At 33.4% G+C, this 18917-nt stretch overlaps 1 protein-coding gene across 2 annotated transcripts in view; it reads left to right on the top strand.

The window, feature by feature from the left end:
- ARAP2 (ArfGAP with RhoGAP domain, ankyrin repeat and PH domain 2) overlaps nucleotides 1-18917 on the top strand; it is a 122912-nt gene that overhangs the window by 51779 nt on the left and 52216 nt on the right. For both annotated transcript variants that reach the window (XM_051789906.1, XM_051789907.1), the window contains exons 11-19: nucleotides 4700-4815; nucleotides 5943-6142; nucleotides 6873-6958; nucleotides 7658-7840; nucleotides 9406-9580; nucleotides 11099-11233; nucleotides 13687-13831; nucleotides 16025-16127; nucleotides 16770-16968. In XM_051789906.1, coding sequence (XP_051645866.1) covers nucleotides 4700-4815; nucleotides 5943-6142; nucleotides 6873-6958; nucleotides 7658-7840; nucleotides 9406-9580; nucleotides 11099-11233; nucleotides 13687-13831; nucleotides 16025-16127; nucleotides 16770-16968 — 1342 coding nt within the window. The remainder of the gene's footprint in view (nucleotides 1-4699; nucleotides 4816-5942; nucleotides 6143-6872; nucleotides 6959-7657; nucleotides 7841-9405; nucleotides 9581-11098; nucleotides 11234-13686; nucleotides 13832-16024; nucleotides 16128-16769; nucleotides 16969-18917) is intronic.

Genomic DNA, 18917 nt, shown 5'->3' with positions numbered 1-18917 from the left:
TTTTTCTCTGCTGCTGCTGTTATTCCCTTTGTCCTCCACCAAAAAAAATAAAGATAAAAATATGAAGTGATATTTCTAATATGAGAATAATAGTTAACCTTTATATGAGGAGTATGTGCAAAGTTATAATTGAGGTTGGATTTTTTGGTTGCATTTTCTGAGATGTTTTCCTGATGCAAGGGGTTTTTTTTAATCAACTTTGTGGAGGTAATTTTAGATCCATGAAAGAGAGTGCATCCAAAAACATGATAATAACTACCAAAAAAGTAAAAGTTGAGGCACAAAAGCAGCATCTGTAGAACTCCTGTGTTCAGATTATTTTGGTTTGACTAGACCACCAAGAATGCCAGCCCAGGTGTTACTAGCGTAAAACTAAGTGAAGGGGAAAAATAAAAAAAGAAAGAAAAATATTCTACTATTCAGGTAGCAGAAGAAGAGTTTTTGTGGAAGAGCATTTTTGCAGAGAAAGTCTGTTCACTAACTGAGAGTCACAAGATTCAGCCTCTGATTTACAAATTTGTTTACAAATTACATAGAGAAAGATGCCCAATTCTGTCTTTTTAAGACAACATGCTGAAAATTAGGTGTCCAGCAACTCTGAAAATTAACCTTGTTTAGATATACGCTGCATGATTTCATTCATAAATAAGTGTTCTTATGGTGTTCATTTCTGTGTCTGTAAAGCAGTAGTGGTATGTTAGAAAAGGTGTGAGACTAATTTTGAAGCTCCTTGAATTTCATCCAAAATAGAATTGAAGGTTAGTAAAGCCTGTCACAGGGAAGGCAGTTTTGTGCACTGAGAGACACTTTGTAGATACACATTAAAGGTATGTCTTAAAAAACAGTAAATAACTTCATGGTTTATATACAGATGGCAGGTTTTCATAGGTTATGTCTTTTTCAGACAGGGGTAATGACAGCAGCACTCGCACATTATAATCTTTCCTCCTTTAGGAAGGAACAGCAGCTAATCAGAAAGCCAGTACTCATCTTGCATTGGTATTTTTAGCCTTCAATCAACTGTGCTATTTAGTGAATACTTTTGATCTATTATTATATCTATAAGGAATTTGTTTGGGGTTTTTTAAAGCTCTTATTGTCAACCCATTTTTCAACCTTTCTTCAAACTTATGAAGATAGTATAAATACAGACATTTAAGTCATATCTATAATTAAATAAATTTTAAAAAAAAATCTAACCCAATTCTTGGCTTTCTCTGTGCATTTTTTAATCAAACTTTTCTTCGCTTGTCAGAAAGTCTTACGGAGTTCAATGTATCTGAAACTATGAGCTTTCAGTCTGTAGAAGCAAGACAACTCTTATTCTGAAAAGATACTACTTGGTCTTGCTGCCAGTATGTTTTGTATAGTGCTTGAATGGCCCTATTGTCCTTTTGTGCACTTGAAGTGAATGAATTTATATTTCAAAGTGGAGCACTTCTTTCTTCCCTGTACCAATTCCCACTTCTGTTTCTGAAGGAGAGAAGAAGACTACACTCCTGAAAGCGTATAAGTTCTGAGTACTGAAAATTAGATTCCTGTGTACCTGTCACTCACAAAGCCTGGTTTATGCCAAGTGTTGTGCACTTACCATAAAGAGCTTGTCTGGACCATTATGAAAATCACTCTAATGTAGCTATGAATTCATTTAATTTGCCACCATCTTCTGTTCCAAAAAGTAGATTCCAATATGTTAACGTTTCTGACATTCTTCACACTCAAATTCAGTACACTAAGTTCTTAGGCCCTTGCTGAATGTAAAACATATAATGTGTTATTCTCACTTCAGTGGGATTGTTCATACTGGGCAGGTGTGCAGATTTTGGAGGGTTGGTGCTGCAGCTATGCACTTGTTTCTAGAGTGCTTTCTCAGTTCTGCTTTGTTAAGTTTGGTACAACAAAGTTTGGTGTGTGTGTGTGTGTGCTATCTTCATGCGGTAGGTTGCTTCCACACAGACTGCTCCTTTTTCACTTCAAGGAAGCAGGTGCGACTAGTTCTTTGAAGGCATAAAAAAGAGACTGAAATGAATATACGATAGAAATTTTCAAGAATAGGTATGGAATAGGTAGGTGAATGAAGTTTAGTTAATGTTTTTTATGTAGTGAAATTCTCAGTTGTCAGGCAAAAAAGCCCCCACATACATGCACAAAAGGAACTCCTTTTTTTCACAATTAGTATCTGGGAACTCTATAAAGTAGGATGCTGCAGAGACCTCAAAGTATGTTTTGGAGTTTTTTTTAATTCCTTGAGGATGTGTCTGTCCGTGGCTAGTAAGTATGTCTGGCTTTACTGCAACTGTTTATTCAGGGACTTTCCAAGCTGAACATCCTTAGATTACTGGAAGCTTATTTAAGAAGATGAGAATGTACCTTTTCTTATTTACGTTGTTTTTATGACAGTTGCCAGTAGCAAGTTCCCAAAGGGAAGCTACTGTACTAGGGAAACTTTTGATCTGGCTCCGTATGATAGCTATTAGTTTTGGTCATCTCTGTTAATCATTTACCTTCAGTGAACTGTAATCTGAACCTAAAAGTATATTAAACTGGCTTCTGGCAGTCATTCAACTGTTATTTAATAAACAAAGAATGCTTTGAACTGTTCAGGTACAAGTATAATCTTGTTACCTGTCCTTTAAAAACCAGGATTTCTTAAGGCCAATTATTTAAAATAATTGAAACCAATGAATGAAACATGCATCCAATTTACATCTCAGAAGCATAAACCATTTAATCCTAGAAAGTTAAAGGTTTTGGATTGTTTTGGCTTGGTTTCTTTTTTTAATTTTGCTGAAAGAAATTAAAAAAAATTGTATTTTTCTATCTCAGTCTTTTTTTTTATTATTTTTTCATGCTTCTATTTTTCTCACTGGTGATATCTGCCTCTAAGAATACTTCACTGCTACAGAGGATGCTGTCAAGTTCATACTTAAAAGGGGATTATTCTGCCCACTCCTTTCCCATAGAACTGATTTTTGAGGATGAATTAGGGACTGTGTAGGCTTCACAGAACTCTGCTCTCTTCTAAGGCAGATGTGTCAATATGAAAACCTGTGATTTATAGGGAAATAGAGAGAGGGCTGAAGATGAAGAGGGAGAATAAAAATGTCTATGTTACAGGATATGAGTGTAGAAGAAAATTAGAAATGCTTAAAAAATACATTATATGAGTAGTGGCTAAACCAGGTTACTTATTTAAAAGTTATTACTTTTTATAAAGGATTGTGCTGAAATCCACATCTGGGTTCCCCACTGTTACTGTCAAAGGTAATAGAATGTAAAAAAAATCCAAAAATTCTTAATAAAGAGTCCGTCACGGAAACATTAGCTGATTTATCCCACAATATGTTTAATTAGTTTACATGTTTAATTTTAAAAATCTCATCCTCGAATGGACACTACTGTGCTTTTTTGGGTATTATTCTCTTCAATGCCTCGTGTGATATAATTGATACTTCCATCTTATGTCAGATTTAGCCTTAACAATCATGGATAAAATGATATTTTTATTTGCTCATATCTAAAGTAGCGGAATAAAATTAAAAGAGTTTTGTGAAGTATTTTCTCCATGTGAGCTTTAATGCTCAAAAATTTGAAAATCTTACAAAGAGAAGCTTGTCAGTGATGCAGGTTTAAATATGTATTAACTAGAAAAACAATCCCCTCTGTACAGGCAGACAACTCAAGCTTTTACCCTTCAGTGTTTTAATTTTCATCAGTTCATACCTAGCTACTTGTTATGTGAGAGATAACTTAGTGAGCAATTTGCAAGTGGTAAGATATGTGAATTTGACTTTTTACTTGGTTGATGAAGTTTGATTTTTTTTCTGTTTGCAGTTGCTGTTTCCAAGAAGTATGTTAATATTTCCAGAAATTAACCTTATGGAAGTGACTGCCATTAGATGAACATCTAAATCAGTTTAAGAAGGAAATACTGATGGTGTTCCAAATAGATCAGAAATAACATACGTAACACATTTTTCAAAATGCATACGTTTGAGAGGCCTTCACAAGAGCTCACTGAACATTTTATTTCCCAACTGTGTTAATGCAAAAGTTATTTTTATTTTAAGTACGTTGTTCCTTGCAGAAGGAAAAAACCCAACAATTTCTCTTGGTTTGAGGCAAAAATACTTTTTAATAATTGAGTCACAGCTAACCCTTTGTCTATTTTAGCTGCAGTATAGGACTTCTTTTCAAAGACATATTTAGTTCAGTCAATAGATAAGAAGCATGAGCAACCAAAGGTTTAAGAAAGAATTTTATATATAATGTTTTATTTTATTAAAACACTCCATCTAAAAGCAAGAAAAACTGCTGTCAATGAGAAGGATTTAGATATATAAACATTATTTAGACATTGAAGCATGATTTAAGCTAGTTACTTCTGTAATTTTACATCTACTTTTTAATGCAATCTGTTGTTTAACCTTTTTGTATTTTTTTCTCTTATTAATAGTTAGAGTGTGCATTTTATCTCCTACCAGCAATCAAGTAAGGTCAATCTAGCACTTAGAAATGTAGTGTTTGGACAAAATTTAGTGTAGGTTTATTTATGCATTAATGATTTAGAAGTAGCTTGTATGTTGTGGCGAAAATGTCTGTTACTGACTTTGGTTTTTTAGACCATCCCAAAATAACTGTTCTATACATATCTGATTCTTGATTGATAAACCCCTGAATTTTATTATCTTTTCCCTAGGATTTTAAGACTGGATTTGGTATCACTTTGATCCCTATGAACGTGGCAAATGTAAAACAAGTGGATCGGGCTGCAAAGCAATCTTTTGAAATAATTACTCCTTATAAAAGCTTTAGGTGAGAAGTTTAATATTTACATTACAAAAAAATGCAATTAACTAATGCACTCAAGAAATACTTGCTTCATACTGTGGTGCCTTAGCTAGTTTGGATGAAGAGGTAATGTTTTTATTAAGAATGCTCAGAAATTTTTTTAAAAAGGGAAGGATTTTCTGTCTTTTGTTTACCTGTGTGCTTCAACTGTTAGCTCCCTGATTAGGCATATTATGCTCACGGATTCATATTTTTATGTAGCCTTCTTTGTTCATTCTGTGCAAGATCAAAAGAAAAAGAGAAATTCCTCTATTTTAACAACTTGAATGCATCCTAAAGAGTAATAAGCTGCAATAGTGAAATAATGCAGCATACATTTAGTATTAAGCATTTTATTTGAAAAGATTCTTTCATGTGCCATCCTGGCACATTTTGTAGAAATCCTGGTTGAAAGTTTTACTTAAGCTGATGCTGTGACTTGTAACGATTTTTAAGAAAATGGAAGTATATGCTAATAAAAGCCTTTTGTTTAGTGTTGTAGTGTTTCTTAAATGAAATCTCAGTAATGAAGGACAAAAAGAAATCACTTTGTTCTCCTAGGCTTTCTAAATGTTAGCAAATACTTTCCTTTCATTCTCAGTCAACTAGCACGTAAATTAGTCTTGATCCGCATTTTGAATCTGTGGCTAGTTGGCAGATAGCTGGTTCTGTGACTTTTTCTAAGACATCACCATGTTGATGTTTATTATTTAATTTTTAAGAAGGATAAATTCAAATGAAATGTAAGTCCATTTTTACTTGTCAGTAAGTCTCCATGGTTTCTTAGGTCATTCTATGTGTTTGCTAAAGTTCAGTCTTTAAATTTAGTACATGGTAACATAAAAAGATTGAAATAACTCAGGAATGTTATGAGACTGTTACAAAAGCTATGTAGCTTTTATTACTAGTGGTTTTGTTGAAAACTTCATATGAAAACATGGAGTTTCACTGACTAAAATACAAAATAATACATTCCATCTTAATTTTTATATCTGCATAAAGATTTTTTGACTGCGATTTTGGGTGTAAATGTAATAAATGAGAGACTACAGACTATGTTTAATTTGGCTTTAAACTAAAGATCAATAACACAGGAAAGTCAATTGTTTCAGCTTTACAGCAGAGTCGGAGAGAGAGAAACAAGACTGGATTGAAGCACTCCAGCAATCGATAGCAGAAACTCTATCTGATTATGAAGTAGCTGAGAAGATTTGGTTCAATGAATCCAACAGGAGCTGTGCTGACTGTAAAACTCCCAGTCCTGACTGGGCATCCATCAATCTCTGTGTTGTCATATGTAAGAAGTGCGCAGGTAGAGTAATAAATACCATATTAGCATATCCGTGTATGTCTTTGAATTGGCTTTTTTCATTTTTGAAGGGTTATCCTTGTAGAAGTTTTGAGAAACAAAAACTGAACATAACCTTTTTTTTTTAATACCAGGGTCATTCTTATACTAAAGCACTTCCATGCATAAATGACAGGTCTGTGGTGATTGAGTTATCTCAGATGAATAACCCTTCATAATTAGATGGAATTAAGACACACTAACACTTCATGGGAAATGTCTGGTTTTTGCAAGGCTAGATGCCAAAGAATAACAATTTTCAGTGTTTAAATTTTCCATATTAATTTTGTCTGGGCATATTTTACTGTCAATTAGAATAGCTTTTTCAGACTCTACTAAAAGTCTAGTTCTATCATGTTATATTTAAATATGTGTTTAAGCAGTAGATTCAAGGAAATAGTTTATAACTCTAGGCTTTCTTTCAAAACAAACCCTTCCAGAAGTATTCTACATGAGCCAGCCTTCTTTGTTTATACATTACTATCAAATGAAATTCAGTTTTTCTTTTTTCTTTTTTTTTTTGAAAAAAGGATGTATTTTTGGTGCTTTTATTTTATATTCAAATGTCAAGCCCAACCTTTTTTTAAAAATAACAATTAGAATAAATCTATCTTTGAGTTTTTTTTGTTATCTCAGCAGAAGAGAAACCCAATTTAAGTGCCTTAGTTAAGTAAAACTACTCTTGGATTTTCAGGACAACACAGATCTTTAGGACCAAGAGATTCAAAGGTCCGGAGTCTGAAAATGGATGCCAGTATTTGGAGCAATGAACTTATTGAGGTGTGTTGTAATAGTCTAACTCTTTGTTAGAATTCTAACATCTTGAAACCTACTGTATGTAAAGGAGTAATTAACTGCTTTACTCGGAAGAAAACCGAACATATAAGTGCTAAATAACATGGTGCTGTTATAGTGAAGTCTGTGTTTCTGAGCATAATGTACCTTTATGTATATAACAAATATTCATTTGTTTTGATAACACTTTCTCTTAGTATTTCTCCAAGTATCTATCTTTCTTTGGGAAAAAAAGAAATAAAATGCTTTTGGACAGCAGTCATGGTGGGGAGTATTGGAAAGGGGAAAAGAAAGGAAACTTCTCACTACCAATTTAGCTGCTTGGAGTATTAAAAAGTGGTGGTGGTAAGAAGTGGTGCTGATTAAGAGGGTTGAGCCATCAGTGTTTTTTTAAAAAAACACATGATACTCTTCTCTGAACTTTAGCTGGTATTTTCTAGTATGTACTGAAGTGTTATAATTGATTAACCTTGTAAATCTTAGCTGATATTAATGATAAGTTATGACTGCAGACTTTATTTGTAGATGACTGCAGGCAGTGACTGAGGCTTCTGTCTCCTGCAGGGAATTTTCTTTTCTTTAATGACTTTCTTTTTCAACTTTTAGTAGCTGGAAACTATTTGGAGGCCAGCTTCATATCCTTCATACTATTTTGCTCATTTTTTTTTGTTACATCTCATCCAGCTCTTTATTGTCATTGGAAATAAGAGGGCAAACAGTTTTTGGGCAGGAAATCTTCCTCCTGATGAAGAGCTGCATATGGATGCCCCTGCAGAAAAAAGGATAGCATTCATTACACAAAAATACAAAGAGGGAAAATTCAGGAAAGCACCTTTTCTCTACAAAACCAAGGAACAGTTGAATAAGGTAATATGAACCATGGTTAAGCCCATAGTGCACTTTTTTATTGTATTGTATCTGTGTGCAGTTTGGTCATCTTGTTAAACTGATGAGAAATAAATTCAGATTCCCGAGTGACATTCTGACACAGTTGAATAAGAGTTGTTTTAGAGCCTTTACAGGCATAATTTCATGACTACTTAGTTTCTTGTTTTTTCAGTTAGTTTGTTTGCAGAATGTTATGGTACTTATATAGTGTCTCTGTCTTCCTGAGCCATCAATGAATATGGATCTTTATATTTCTTCAAGTGCACAGTCTAGGGATGCAATTTAACACTTTGTTTCCTTAGATTCCTTATTAAGTCTTTTTTATATTTTGTATATCTGACATCTAACATGCAGATACATTAGATGATTCGTTGTTATCAGTGGTGAAAGTAGCTCATGCACTCTTACTTATTAGCTTGTAACTTGTTGGAAATGAAAAAAGCTAAAATTAATTATTAAAAATGTGTGTTCTCAGTTTTTCCTTTTACACAAATAACAAAAGTTCTTTACAGGTATAAAATGGAAAATTATGTCTATGTAAATTCGGATGTACATTCGAGTGAATTCTAATAATGGTTAGTTTGAGTCATGAATGCATTAATTACAATGTTAATGCATTCAATTATGAGTCAAATTGTTTCAAAGAGTATGCAGACATTGTCAGGAAGCAGTAACATTTCAAAGTTGTGGTTTGAACCACAGAGGTCTCATTTGTTTCAGTGTTGAAAAAGTGTTATTTTTTGTACATTTTACAAGTTGTATGTTAGTTATTCACAGAAGTAGTTAAAATGAGGGCATATAAGAGTAGTTATCAATGAAACACCTTTAGCCAAAGCGTAGAACCACCTCACTGTATAGCTTGAATTTATGTTTTCTGCACAAAATAATTTAAATAAATATTAAATCATAGAAATTGTAATGGAATAAGTTGCTGTAATTGTATAGCTATTTCTGGTTTTGAGGTTTTGGACCAACCTTCTGGAAAAATAAATAAAAGTTGGTCATGTTTTTCTATGTTTTTGTATACAAAACTAAAAGGATGTGAGGAGATCTTTAAATTTCAAGGAAGGTGAACAAGTATTAAAATACTAAGGAATAGTTGCCTTATTGACTGTGACCATGGTTTTTAAAAACTACCTAGGAATTTTAATCTAATTCTTGGTAATAGAGTTTAAGGATCTAATCTTGTCCCTTTGGTTTAAGCTTTGAGGTCTGAAATAGTAAGATTTTTTCTTTAGTAGTTTGGTGTAAATAAACAGCAAGCTTCCCCTCCAGTTGTATTAATTCATGTAATCCTTCCCAAGTGAAATTTGTGACAGCAACGTCTTGCAAGGTTTGGGTTGATGATGTGTTTGCATTTTCTTGTTATTGCTGCTTTTTTCTAGATTCAGACCATACTTCATGATTTCTCATATATTTCAATGTTTACAGTCTTTGAAAGTTCAGGGGAACCATATTGGAGGTGAAAGGATTTGTATCTTACATATGCTTGTTGCCAGTAACTTTCTAATTTAAACAGACTTCTTGTTTTCCTTCTCCATGAGGCCCTGTGTGCTGCTGTAGTCAAGCAAGACGTGCTAGAAACTCTGATGTTACTCTTTAGTGGGGCTGATGCTATGTGTGCCACTGGAGACCCTGTTTACAGTACTCCATATTTATTAGCCAAGAAAGCTGGACAAAGACTGCAGATGGAATTTCTGTACCATAATAAGTTCTCAGGTGGGATGCATTTCTTTCTTTGGATCTTCTAATTTTATATTGAGCAAAAGGGAAGGAAATATTTTAGTAGAAAAACTGGCATTGCTTTAAACAATAGTGTTGTGCCAGAGGGGCAGTTGTAATGGTGTTAACTGGATTTCAGTAGTGCAATTTCAGTTGTGTACAAATTTGCTATTTTGCTCAGATGTCTTGTTTAGGACTCAAAAAAACCCCAAAATAACTCATAGGTCTCAAACCCTTATTTATAGCCAGAAGAAAAACATCATCTTCTCTGCTAATATTATCTGTCTTTTACCAGGAAAAATGGATATATAGAGTTAACAAATATCTAAAGTGTTCATCTGGAACTTTTTTTTTTTTCTTAAAAATTATTTAAATAGATATCTACCCCTACTGCATACAGACCTACCTGTTTTTTAACAAGCTTTCCTCCCAAAATAAAACTCACCTCTTGAGCCTGAAATATAATCTATCCCAGAAAACTTTTTTTCCCACATCATAGCTTCTGTTGCAGCTTGGAGCACATGATAAACTTTGGCCATGAAAATCAACAGTTCTGGTTGCATGACTGTTATGAGGCTCTTGAAAACAGAAAGCTGTTCTTAACAATAAACAAACAAACAAACAAACTGTAGAGTGTAGATGTGACTGAACTTACCTGTTAAAAGGGCTGGACAGTATCTGAAACAGTTGAGGGCTGAAAGTTCACATGCAGATTTACACTGGAAAAAAAATAGCTGTGTGGACGTAGGCCTGGACCACTTTCTGTTGTCTAGTGTCACTCTGCAAAGTAACACTTTATAGGCTAAACAATAGAAGTTTTAGTGGGAAACACAGGAATGAATGAAGTCTTTCTAGAGCAAACACAGTGCCTTAAATTCTGCCTGAGCACTTCTCAGACCAGTGCCATGCATGGGGTCATAGGATGTTGAGCTCAGTCAAAGTGCAATCATGTAACTATGGTTTTGGTTTTTTTTGCTAGCTATGATCTCAAGTAGTCCTAAGCCTGTAGGGAAAGAAGTTTGCTTGTCTTGGCTCTGTCTTTTCTACTTTTGGCCTTCCAACCAAAGCAGCACCACCATGTGCTGGTTTTTGTTCTTATTTTCAGAGAAAGGGAGGTCAATGCAGGTTGATGACGATTCTCAGAATCTTTATCTGTCTGCTACCAGACTTGCTGGTAAACTCTATATAAGCCCTCAAGAGAAGCAATTCCCTTCTATTTAAGTGTGTTATGTAAGGGATGAAAATGAAAGATCACTACATCAGAAAATCCTATTACCATGGCAAGCAGTGGTAGACAATGGCAGTGTTGTAACAGATGTGGACCAATGTTACTTTATGAATATGTAAGAATCTTCTTGTAATTATAAAAATAAATCCAGTAGCTTTTATCAGTGCTGTAGGAAAGATACTGCAGAGCAATTATGTATTTATGGATACAGTTAGACAGACCTGTGTAGAAATGGTTATAACTGACATAACCGAAGATGTGTTATTTACTCCTTTGTCTTTTAATAGATTTCCCAAACTATGATACTTGTTTTGAAAGTGGCTTCTCTGAAGATTCTTCACATTCTACCTTTCTTTGTGAATTCTTATATAAAGTTTCTTCTAATGCTGCTAAACTTCTTACAGAGAAAAAACTAAAAGAAGGTATTTCACTTTTAATTTATGTTTTTGAATAACATATGAATATGTATGATTTGGGTGAATTTTATTCTTTTTAACTTCTTGCATTACTCTTTGAAAGATAAGATGTCTTTGATATGACGTACCCTCTTTTGATTTAGTAGACCTCTTTCAGATAAAATACTGATTGTCTTGATGTCTTTATTCAGTAGTTTACAGAGCAAGAAGACTGAATTTCTGAAAAATTGTTCAGTCAACACAGTAACTGATAAATAAAAAACAACTAGAAACACTTCTCACTTTAATTATATTTAGATAACTACCAAAAATTACTTTTCATCTAAAATGATTCTATTACAGAAATAATTTGGAAGTATCACTGACTTTTTAGTAAGAATTTGAATGGCTAACACTTAGGATATTTCTCAAGTTCACAGATTTACAAAGTATTCGAAGTGGAAAGGAGCATGTCCATGAACTCTATGACAAATTGAACTTTGTGGGGTGAAAACGTGTATATCACATGTAGTTATTTTCTTTTCTGAGGGAGAGATGTTATCAAATAATTTCTTTGCCTTTTTCTCCCCATTTGTGTTCTTATATTTTTCTTCCATCTAAACAAATGAGTTATGTGGATTTTAAAATCTGTGCTGATTTGTCATTGAATTTATTGCTCCTAAAATCCTTACATGGCATCCTGCACTGATATAGACCTTTTTTTGTATGATTATGTCCTTATTATCATGGTGTATGCCTTTAGGATCCTTAGTGGAGATTAAAACATCTTAAAGCATAGAACTTCTGTTTAAATATGCGTTTGAAGGATCTGTATGTTAACGTGGCTCCGAATTCTTGAAAGCATTGGATAATCAACAGAACTTACACCTGATCACAGATATTTTCCCAGCAACTTTGCAGTTTTAACAAAGATGCCTGTTGTGTCAGAGGACTGCTGCTGGACAGGACTCTGTTGAGGATTGCTCTGAAACTGCACTGAGCTTATTTGGGAACTACTTGAGTCCTCATCAGACCAGAGGGAGCACCATTCTCTCACTGGGGATTACAGTACTTGTCTAAATTTGGGCCTTTTGATTTTTTTTGATTTTTTTTTTTTAATGCTCTTGATGGATAGGACTCCAAGCCAGAATCCTGTGAAGCTGTCTAACCATTAGAGTTAAGTTCTTCTTCAGTTTTAGGAGTCTCTGAGGCACTTGTCAGCCTTGCCTTAAGCACCAAGGGCTGAAAATTTAAGCGCTGTGTTTGTTGTTGCAAAGAACTGTTATCCCTTTGTGGGCCCTAATGGTAAAAGGACACTCAAGAAATCATTCAGTGCTGTGAATTGAACTCAGGTGTTATACCAACCAGGCGTAACACCTGGAAATACAGTCTAGTTTTTCATTATGTGTGTCTCAGTGCAGGAGAGAGTAAACCAATGCAGTGTGTACTTCTCATTATTAGCAGCATCAGTTGTTTCAGCAGGGGTACATAACTTTTGAAGAAAGTTGTTAATTAACAACTGTTGATATCAGGAGGAAGTAAGCTCAAATGTCGGTGCTGTTCTGATGTAGTGGATCAAAAAGTAAAGGTTAGTGGTTTAGTGGCTTGGGTTTGATTTTTGCTTCTTCTGTTTCTAGTGTAAAAGGTTTTATGGAGCCCTTTTAAAACCTTGATATTCCAAAATCATCCTTGAGAGTCGTAGCAGTTTAATGAATATTGAAGCAATGAGCTATTTTATAAAATAGGTGTTGGAGGGTGGAAGAGGGAAAGTTGGGGGACAAAAAACCCTGAACAATCAAAACCTTAAAGTTTGGTGCTCAACTCCTCTAAACATATACATTTTCAAACCATTTCTCTTATGTTTATTTTAGTACTTAAAATGTGTATTTAGACAGAACCTAGATAGTACTAGATAGCAAATAATAGGATGCAAATAAATACTAATAAAACAGTAACAAGTTATTTATAAAACTTGTATAAATCCTATAGCAAACAACAGAAAAAGGAATTGGATGAAATATCAGATAACGTAGTATGTATTTGCTAACTACAGCTGGTTTTTTTATTTGTTTTTTTGTGGGATTTTTTTTTCCAGATCTGTTTTACCAAACTCTCACAAATACTTTGCCAGCCATATAGGAATTTTAAGACTGTAGAAAATTAACAGTATTTTCTCTTACAACCTGCTTCTCCACAGCAGTGGTAACAGATGCACCTCAGATTATGTTCTAAGAACTAGATATAAGCTAGAATGAGCACATGAGTATTTCCAGTAGCAAGTAGACATTAATATGCTATGTTGTGTGCTGTATTCATATTTTGGGTCATAAGAGTGAGTAAACACTTGATCGAAATGAAATATGCCAACTAATATGTTGAAGTTGCTCTGAAGACTTTTTCCTCCGCCTTGTATTTATTGATTTTTTTGAAAAAACTTGCTTTAAAAAAACCTGACTTTTCTATGAATTCTTTAATTACAGATTGCAACAAACGATGGTGCACTTTGGAAAGTGGCTTTCTGAGCTACTATGAAAATGATAAAACTACCACTCCTAATGGTATGATTGACATCAATGAAGTTATCTGTCTTGTAGTACAAAAGACAGACTTCTTTTCAAATAGAGGGTAAGATCTCAAAGTCATATTTCAATAAACAAACTCAGGTATTTCAAAGATTTTATTCTGAGTTTTCAGAGCTGTTGATTTTTTCTTGAATGTTGAATACGCAATTTAGAAAAAAAAAGCTGAATTGTTTTATTTGACTTAAGAAGTAAGCACTATGTGATATTTGGGGATTTTTAATTTTTTTTTTATAGTGATAGAATGAAAATGGTAGGGTAATTTAAAAGGGCAGCTTGAATTAGATACATCTGTTTCTTATTAAATCTGTAATGAATATTCTCAGTGCTTAAAAGGTTACATGATGATAAATTGAACAATTAATACTGTTTTTTCTTTCTGGGATAGACCTCTGCCTCAAGCCAAAGCTCTTGCTTTGTTTCTTCCATATATTAATGCAACAGATTACAGTTCTCCACAATACTTTTGGATTTGGCCACAGAGATATTTGTCTTTGAAACCCATTCTTTGTCCTGCAGCTGAGGACAACAGTGTAACTGATGAACATTGTGTTAGTTTGAAGATAACAACTTTTTTTTTCTGGTTTGCTTTTCTTTTATAACTCTCTCATATCCCATTTGTAAATTAAAAACATCACATGGAGATTGACCTAAATCTGAGTTGCATTCCAGTGATACTTAGTTTCTTTAGGGCAACATTTTTGTTTAAATTATACTTTGGATTTGTCTAACAAACTCCATAACACTTGCCTTACCTTTTTTTAATGTCTATGTATGTATGTAAAATAAAAATATCTTTCTTCAGTATAATACTGTAATGCTTTTAGTTAAAAAACAAAATTGTCTGCAAAGAAAGCATAGTCTATTCAGTAAGCTTCTGGAAAGGATAAATAATGATGGGAATAAAGGACTTTCACCAGAAAAAAAAAAATCACTTCTGTCCTCAAATCTAACCTATTGCTATCTCCAAGTGGCTCTGCTTTAGGATAATGCCTAAATTAAAAACATGTTGGCTGAATACTTCACTCTTCACAACCTCCCAATGTGCTTTACCTGTGATTGGGTAGTTTTATGAGAAATTTCCTAAGATTTGATATTTCATGTAGTTGAACAACTGGTCCTCAAAAATGCCTGTTCTATTAGTCAGAATTAAGTGTTCATATAATTTTCGAAGTGGTTACTGAAAGTGACACAAATTACTCATGTTCAGTTCTCCACATTTAGACAAATCTCTGTCTCCAGTATTGAAAGGTAAAAGCATACTCCATCTATTTGGAATCTAGACAGAGGGCACAAACAAAATCATGCTATAAACTGGTGAACCATAATTTGTAAGTTAAAGACTGACCATAAGTTCAACATGATATTTACTTTCCAAATTCCTCACTAATTTGAATTGGTTTGCTTTTTCTTCTTTTGCTATCCTTATTTAAAAATTAAAAATAGAAAAACAGAGTCTATCTGTTTAAATAATGGTATAATTTTTAAAAGAAAAAACCCAAGAATCTACCTTAAAAAAGCTTTTAAAAACTTCTTGAACTACAGCAACTTCAAAGCTTAGTCATACTCATCTTGGTGATGGCAGGTGATACAAGTAGTGGCAGTGACCACACATTTCGCCCTAGCAGATCTGGGCTGTATGACAGGAAAAGCCTCCTCGTTAGAGGAGTGGTGGAGGACAGGAACTGGTTGCTGAGAAAACTAGTACTCTCCATCGTTGATGGTTTTCAAAGCTTCTCATTGCTGTTCTAATCTAAAGCTAGTGATAACCCCTTTTTGAACAGATTAGAGCCAATGATGTCTAAAAGTCCCTCCGAACCTACATTTCAACTTGTTTGAACTTCCCATTCAGTGAGTTGGTCTGCTTATTTTAAAGAAAATATTTTGATTTCATCACAAAAATATACTTGCTCAGATCTCATGAACTTGCAAAAGTGAAAAATTCCCTGTGCATTTTCAATGACTATATGTAAACATTTTTATTAATTCTGGAATTACTGAAAAAACTATTGTGCCATCGCCTCTAAACATGCATTATTGACTTGAAAAGTACTTTGATCATGTTCTGTTATAAAGTACTGTATTATTAGCTGGACTGTACTTGTAAGATTGGAGGAAAAATGCAGAGGGATTCCATTCCATATGTATGAAATAATGAAAAAATACTAAAATAAAACTCTTGGGTGTCTACTGTTATGAAGGCTAAATACAGCTGCCTTTTTTCTCTTGCTTGCTTTAGGGACATCTTTACCTTTGAAATCTACTTATTGTCAGAACGTGTTTTTCAATTTGGAGCTGAAACTGCATATTCACAAAGAAAATGGACTTGGGCAATAGCTAAGGTAATACTGATAATTATCTTTTCCAGTTAGGCCAGGAGCATTTGCACAAAGAATAAAGTGTCATTGTTAGCTTAAAATCCTCTCAGAAGCTATTCTTGATGACTGCTGATCTGTCCTGTGTGTGAGTGTTTCTTGTGCAGCAGGAAGAAATAATTTCTGTGATTTAATGTTTGAAACAAGATAATAAAATAAAATGCAAAAGGAATTGAAGCAGCATTTTAATGCCAACCTTAAGAATATATTAAAGGTGCTCTACTATAAAGACATATTCTATATGAATTTATTTCAGCAAAGTTGTTTATGGTTGCACTTCTTTTATTTGCTGCAACAGATTTCATAAAGCAGTACCATATTTTATTAACAAATATTAACAAATGTTAATAGTCACATTACTAGTTAAATCAATTGTAGTTTAAAAGCAAAAATATTTGAATTGGAGAGTATGAAGGCAAAAAATGTTAAGCTTGATTTTGCATTTTAGATTTATTGTAGATATGGGTTTATGAATGATATATCTGGAAGTCTTATTTTTTTACTGTGACCTTCATCCTTGAATCCTATAGATTTGCGATGTCCTGATTTTGTTTTTTAGGGGCAGAGGGTTTTTTTTCTTCATCTGACTCACCCCATTTTCTTTGGTAGCATTTTGTTCCCCCTGTGGCTGAATCCTTGTTAGAGAGAGACTTTGACCTGATTGGCCAGCTGTACTACAAAGATCGCCATAACCTGGATCAGTGGAGAAAAGGCTGGTTTGCCATAGAGAAGTCGAGCCTTTATTTTTGTCTTGAAATGGCGAATGCTGAAGAAGATTCCATATATCTAAGAAGGTTGCAAGAACTAAGTAAGGATTTTGTTTAAGGTGTAGCATTCAGGAAATGTTCTACGGGATTAATTCACTGTTAAGGATATTCTATTACATTTCAAAATAATAAACTTTGGGAAGCTCAGGAACTATTCCTTCACATGAGCCAGATGTTTTTCCCACTCTTATCTAAATATGGATTTGGTAAAGTTCTGTCTTGGGGTTTTTTTTTTTCCTACTTTGTGGCACACACTAGAGAAATTTTTCACAGCTTTATAATGAATGAAGGCAATTTTTATTTCAGTTGCAGCAGTATCTTTCTTACAAGAATACAGAATTGAATAACAATATATAAACTTTTGGGATTATTGTCTCATATTTTTGACAGGGCAGAAATACTCCCTGCAGAATATTCTTGATATGATTGACAGGTCTAGTTTTAACATACTCAAATGTACTGGAAAAGGATAATTCTCTCAGAAAACTTTCACAGACTAATAGACTTTTCTTTTTTCTATTAATAAATATTTTTTTGTCAATATCATGGTGTGGAAAGATAAGAATATTTGTTCAAATTGTCTTCTAAGACCAATTTTGTATCATTGTAATTATACTCTGAATCCTCTTGAAGTGTACTGTCCTACTTGTTTTCATATTGAGCAATCTAGGAAAGTTATCTAGGTTAGTATCTATAATTTGAGGTTTTATACGAAAGTAACATAGAGAATATAATTTAGCTCTTTATTTATGGTCCTCTTTATAAGTGCTGTCAGATTTTGGACTGTTTTGCAGGAACTTGCCTAAATGCCATTGGGCTTTCTACTGTTTATATACTACCACCTTATATTTGCCGTCAATAACACTGCGAAGGTGGTTTTTAATCAGGAATCTTTTTATGCCTCTAGCTGGCTTTTTAACTTGTGAATACTTTTTGATCTTGATTCAGAATTAAAAGATTAGGCAGTAGGAAAACTGTTCGTGATACTTATTTTGATGAAGCAACTGTAATTGCTTTTACCACAATCAGGTTAGCATCCAAAATCTGTGCCTATCCCATGTATAAAAATAAAACAAATTTAACTTTCAGTTAAGAATTATTTTTGCTTGCATTTTTTTAATATTAGCTGTATTTCTTGGAAATATCTCTACTCGTATCTTTTCTTTGATTTCTACTTTCCTCAAATTAAATCTGCTCTACTATTAATACTGATTTGTTTAACTGAAACTTGACAGATAATGGAACATTTGTGGAAGTATAGTCACTTAACTTCTTGATATTTGACTCAGTAAATGTAGGTGTTCCAGGAGTATGCGTGATACAAAACCAGCATATAACATGCAATGTGTTTATTGAGCTTCATTGATATTCAGAACTTTACTATTTCTGGGAATTAGTTGAAATAAGATGTGGATTATATATAAGACATAAACTCTGAGAAGTTCACTTTTCAGAATTCTGAATTAGTAAGCAGGTTACATTTAATTTACCATTTTTAGTATAGAACACAGTATAGTTTTATAAGCACTGTTACAGGAAACTATCCAGATGTATTTTTTGTATTATGTATAAGGTGAGTGTTTTACAGGGTGCTTTTTTTAGCAGTAATAGCATAAGGCGACATAAAAATGGGTGGCGGTGATCTTCGCAGTAAAACATAGAACTTGTGTTATGTTATTGTAAATGTGTGCAGTGATTAGGGTGCAAGTAAATTAATATATTCCAAAATTCAGCTTACTTCTGGATCATTATGTCTTCTAAAACTTGTATTTACAAGTTTAGTATAATAAAACGCTGTAACATGTTTTCACATTAAAAAGTACATGTTTAAACTTTCTTCATAGTTTTGTATTGATTATTCTTCTAAATGTATTGTGCTACTTTGTGGAGTTTTGTTTCTATTATCAGCAGTGTTCTTTATTTGTAAAGTTTAATAATTCCTTGCTCCTTCTGCCAGTAAAGATCATATTGAAAAATCACACCTATATGT

The sequence above is a fragment of the Manacus candei genome, unplaced genomic scaffold, assembly GCF_025592945.1.
Source record: "Manacus candei isolate 608988 ecotype Guabito, Panama unplaced genomic scaffold, ASM2559294v1 h1tg000028l, whole genome shotgun sequence".
Lineage (NCBI taxonomy): Eukaryota > Metazoa > Chordata > Aves > Passeriformes > Pipridae > Manacus > Manacus candei.
Note: the sequence above shows the minus strand (reverse complement) of the source record. Positions and strands in the feature narration are given on the sequence as shown.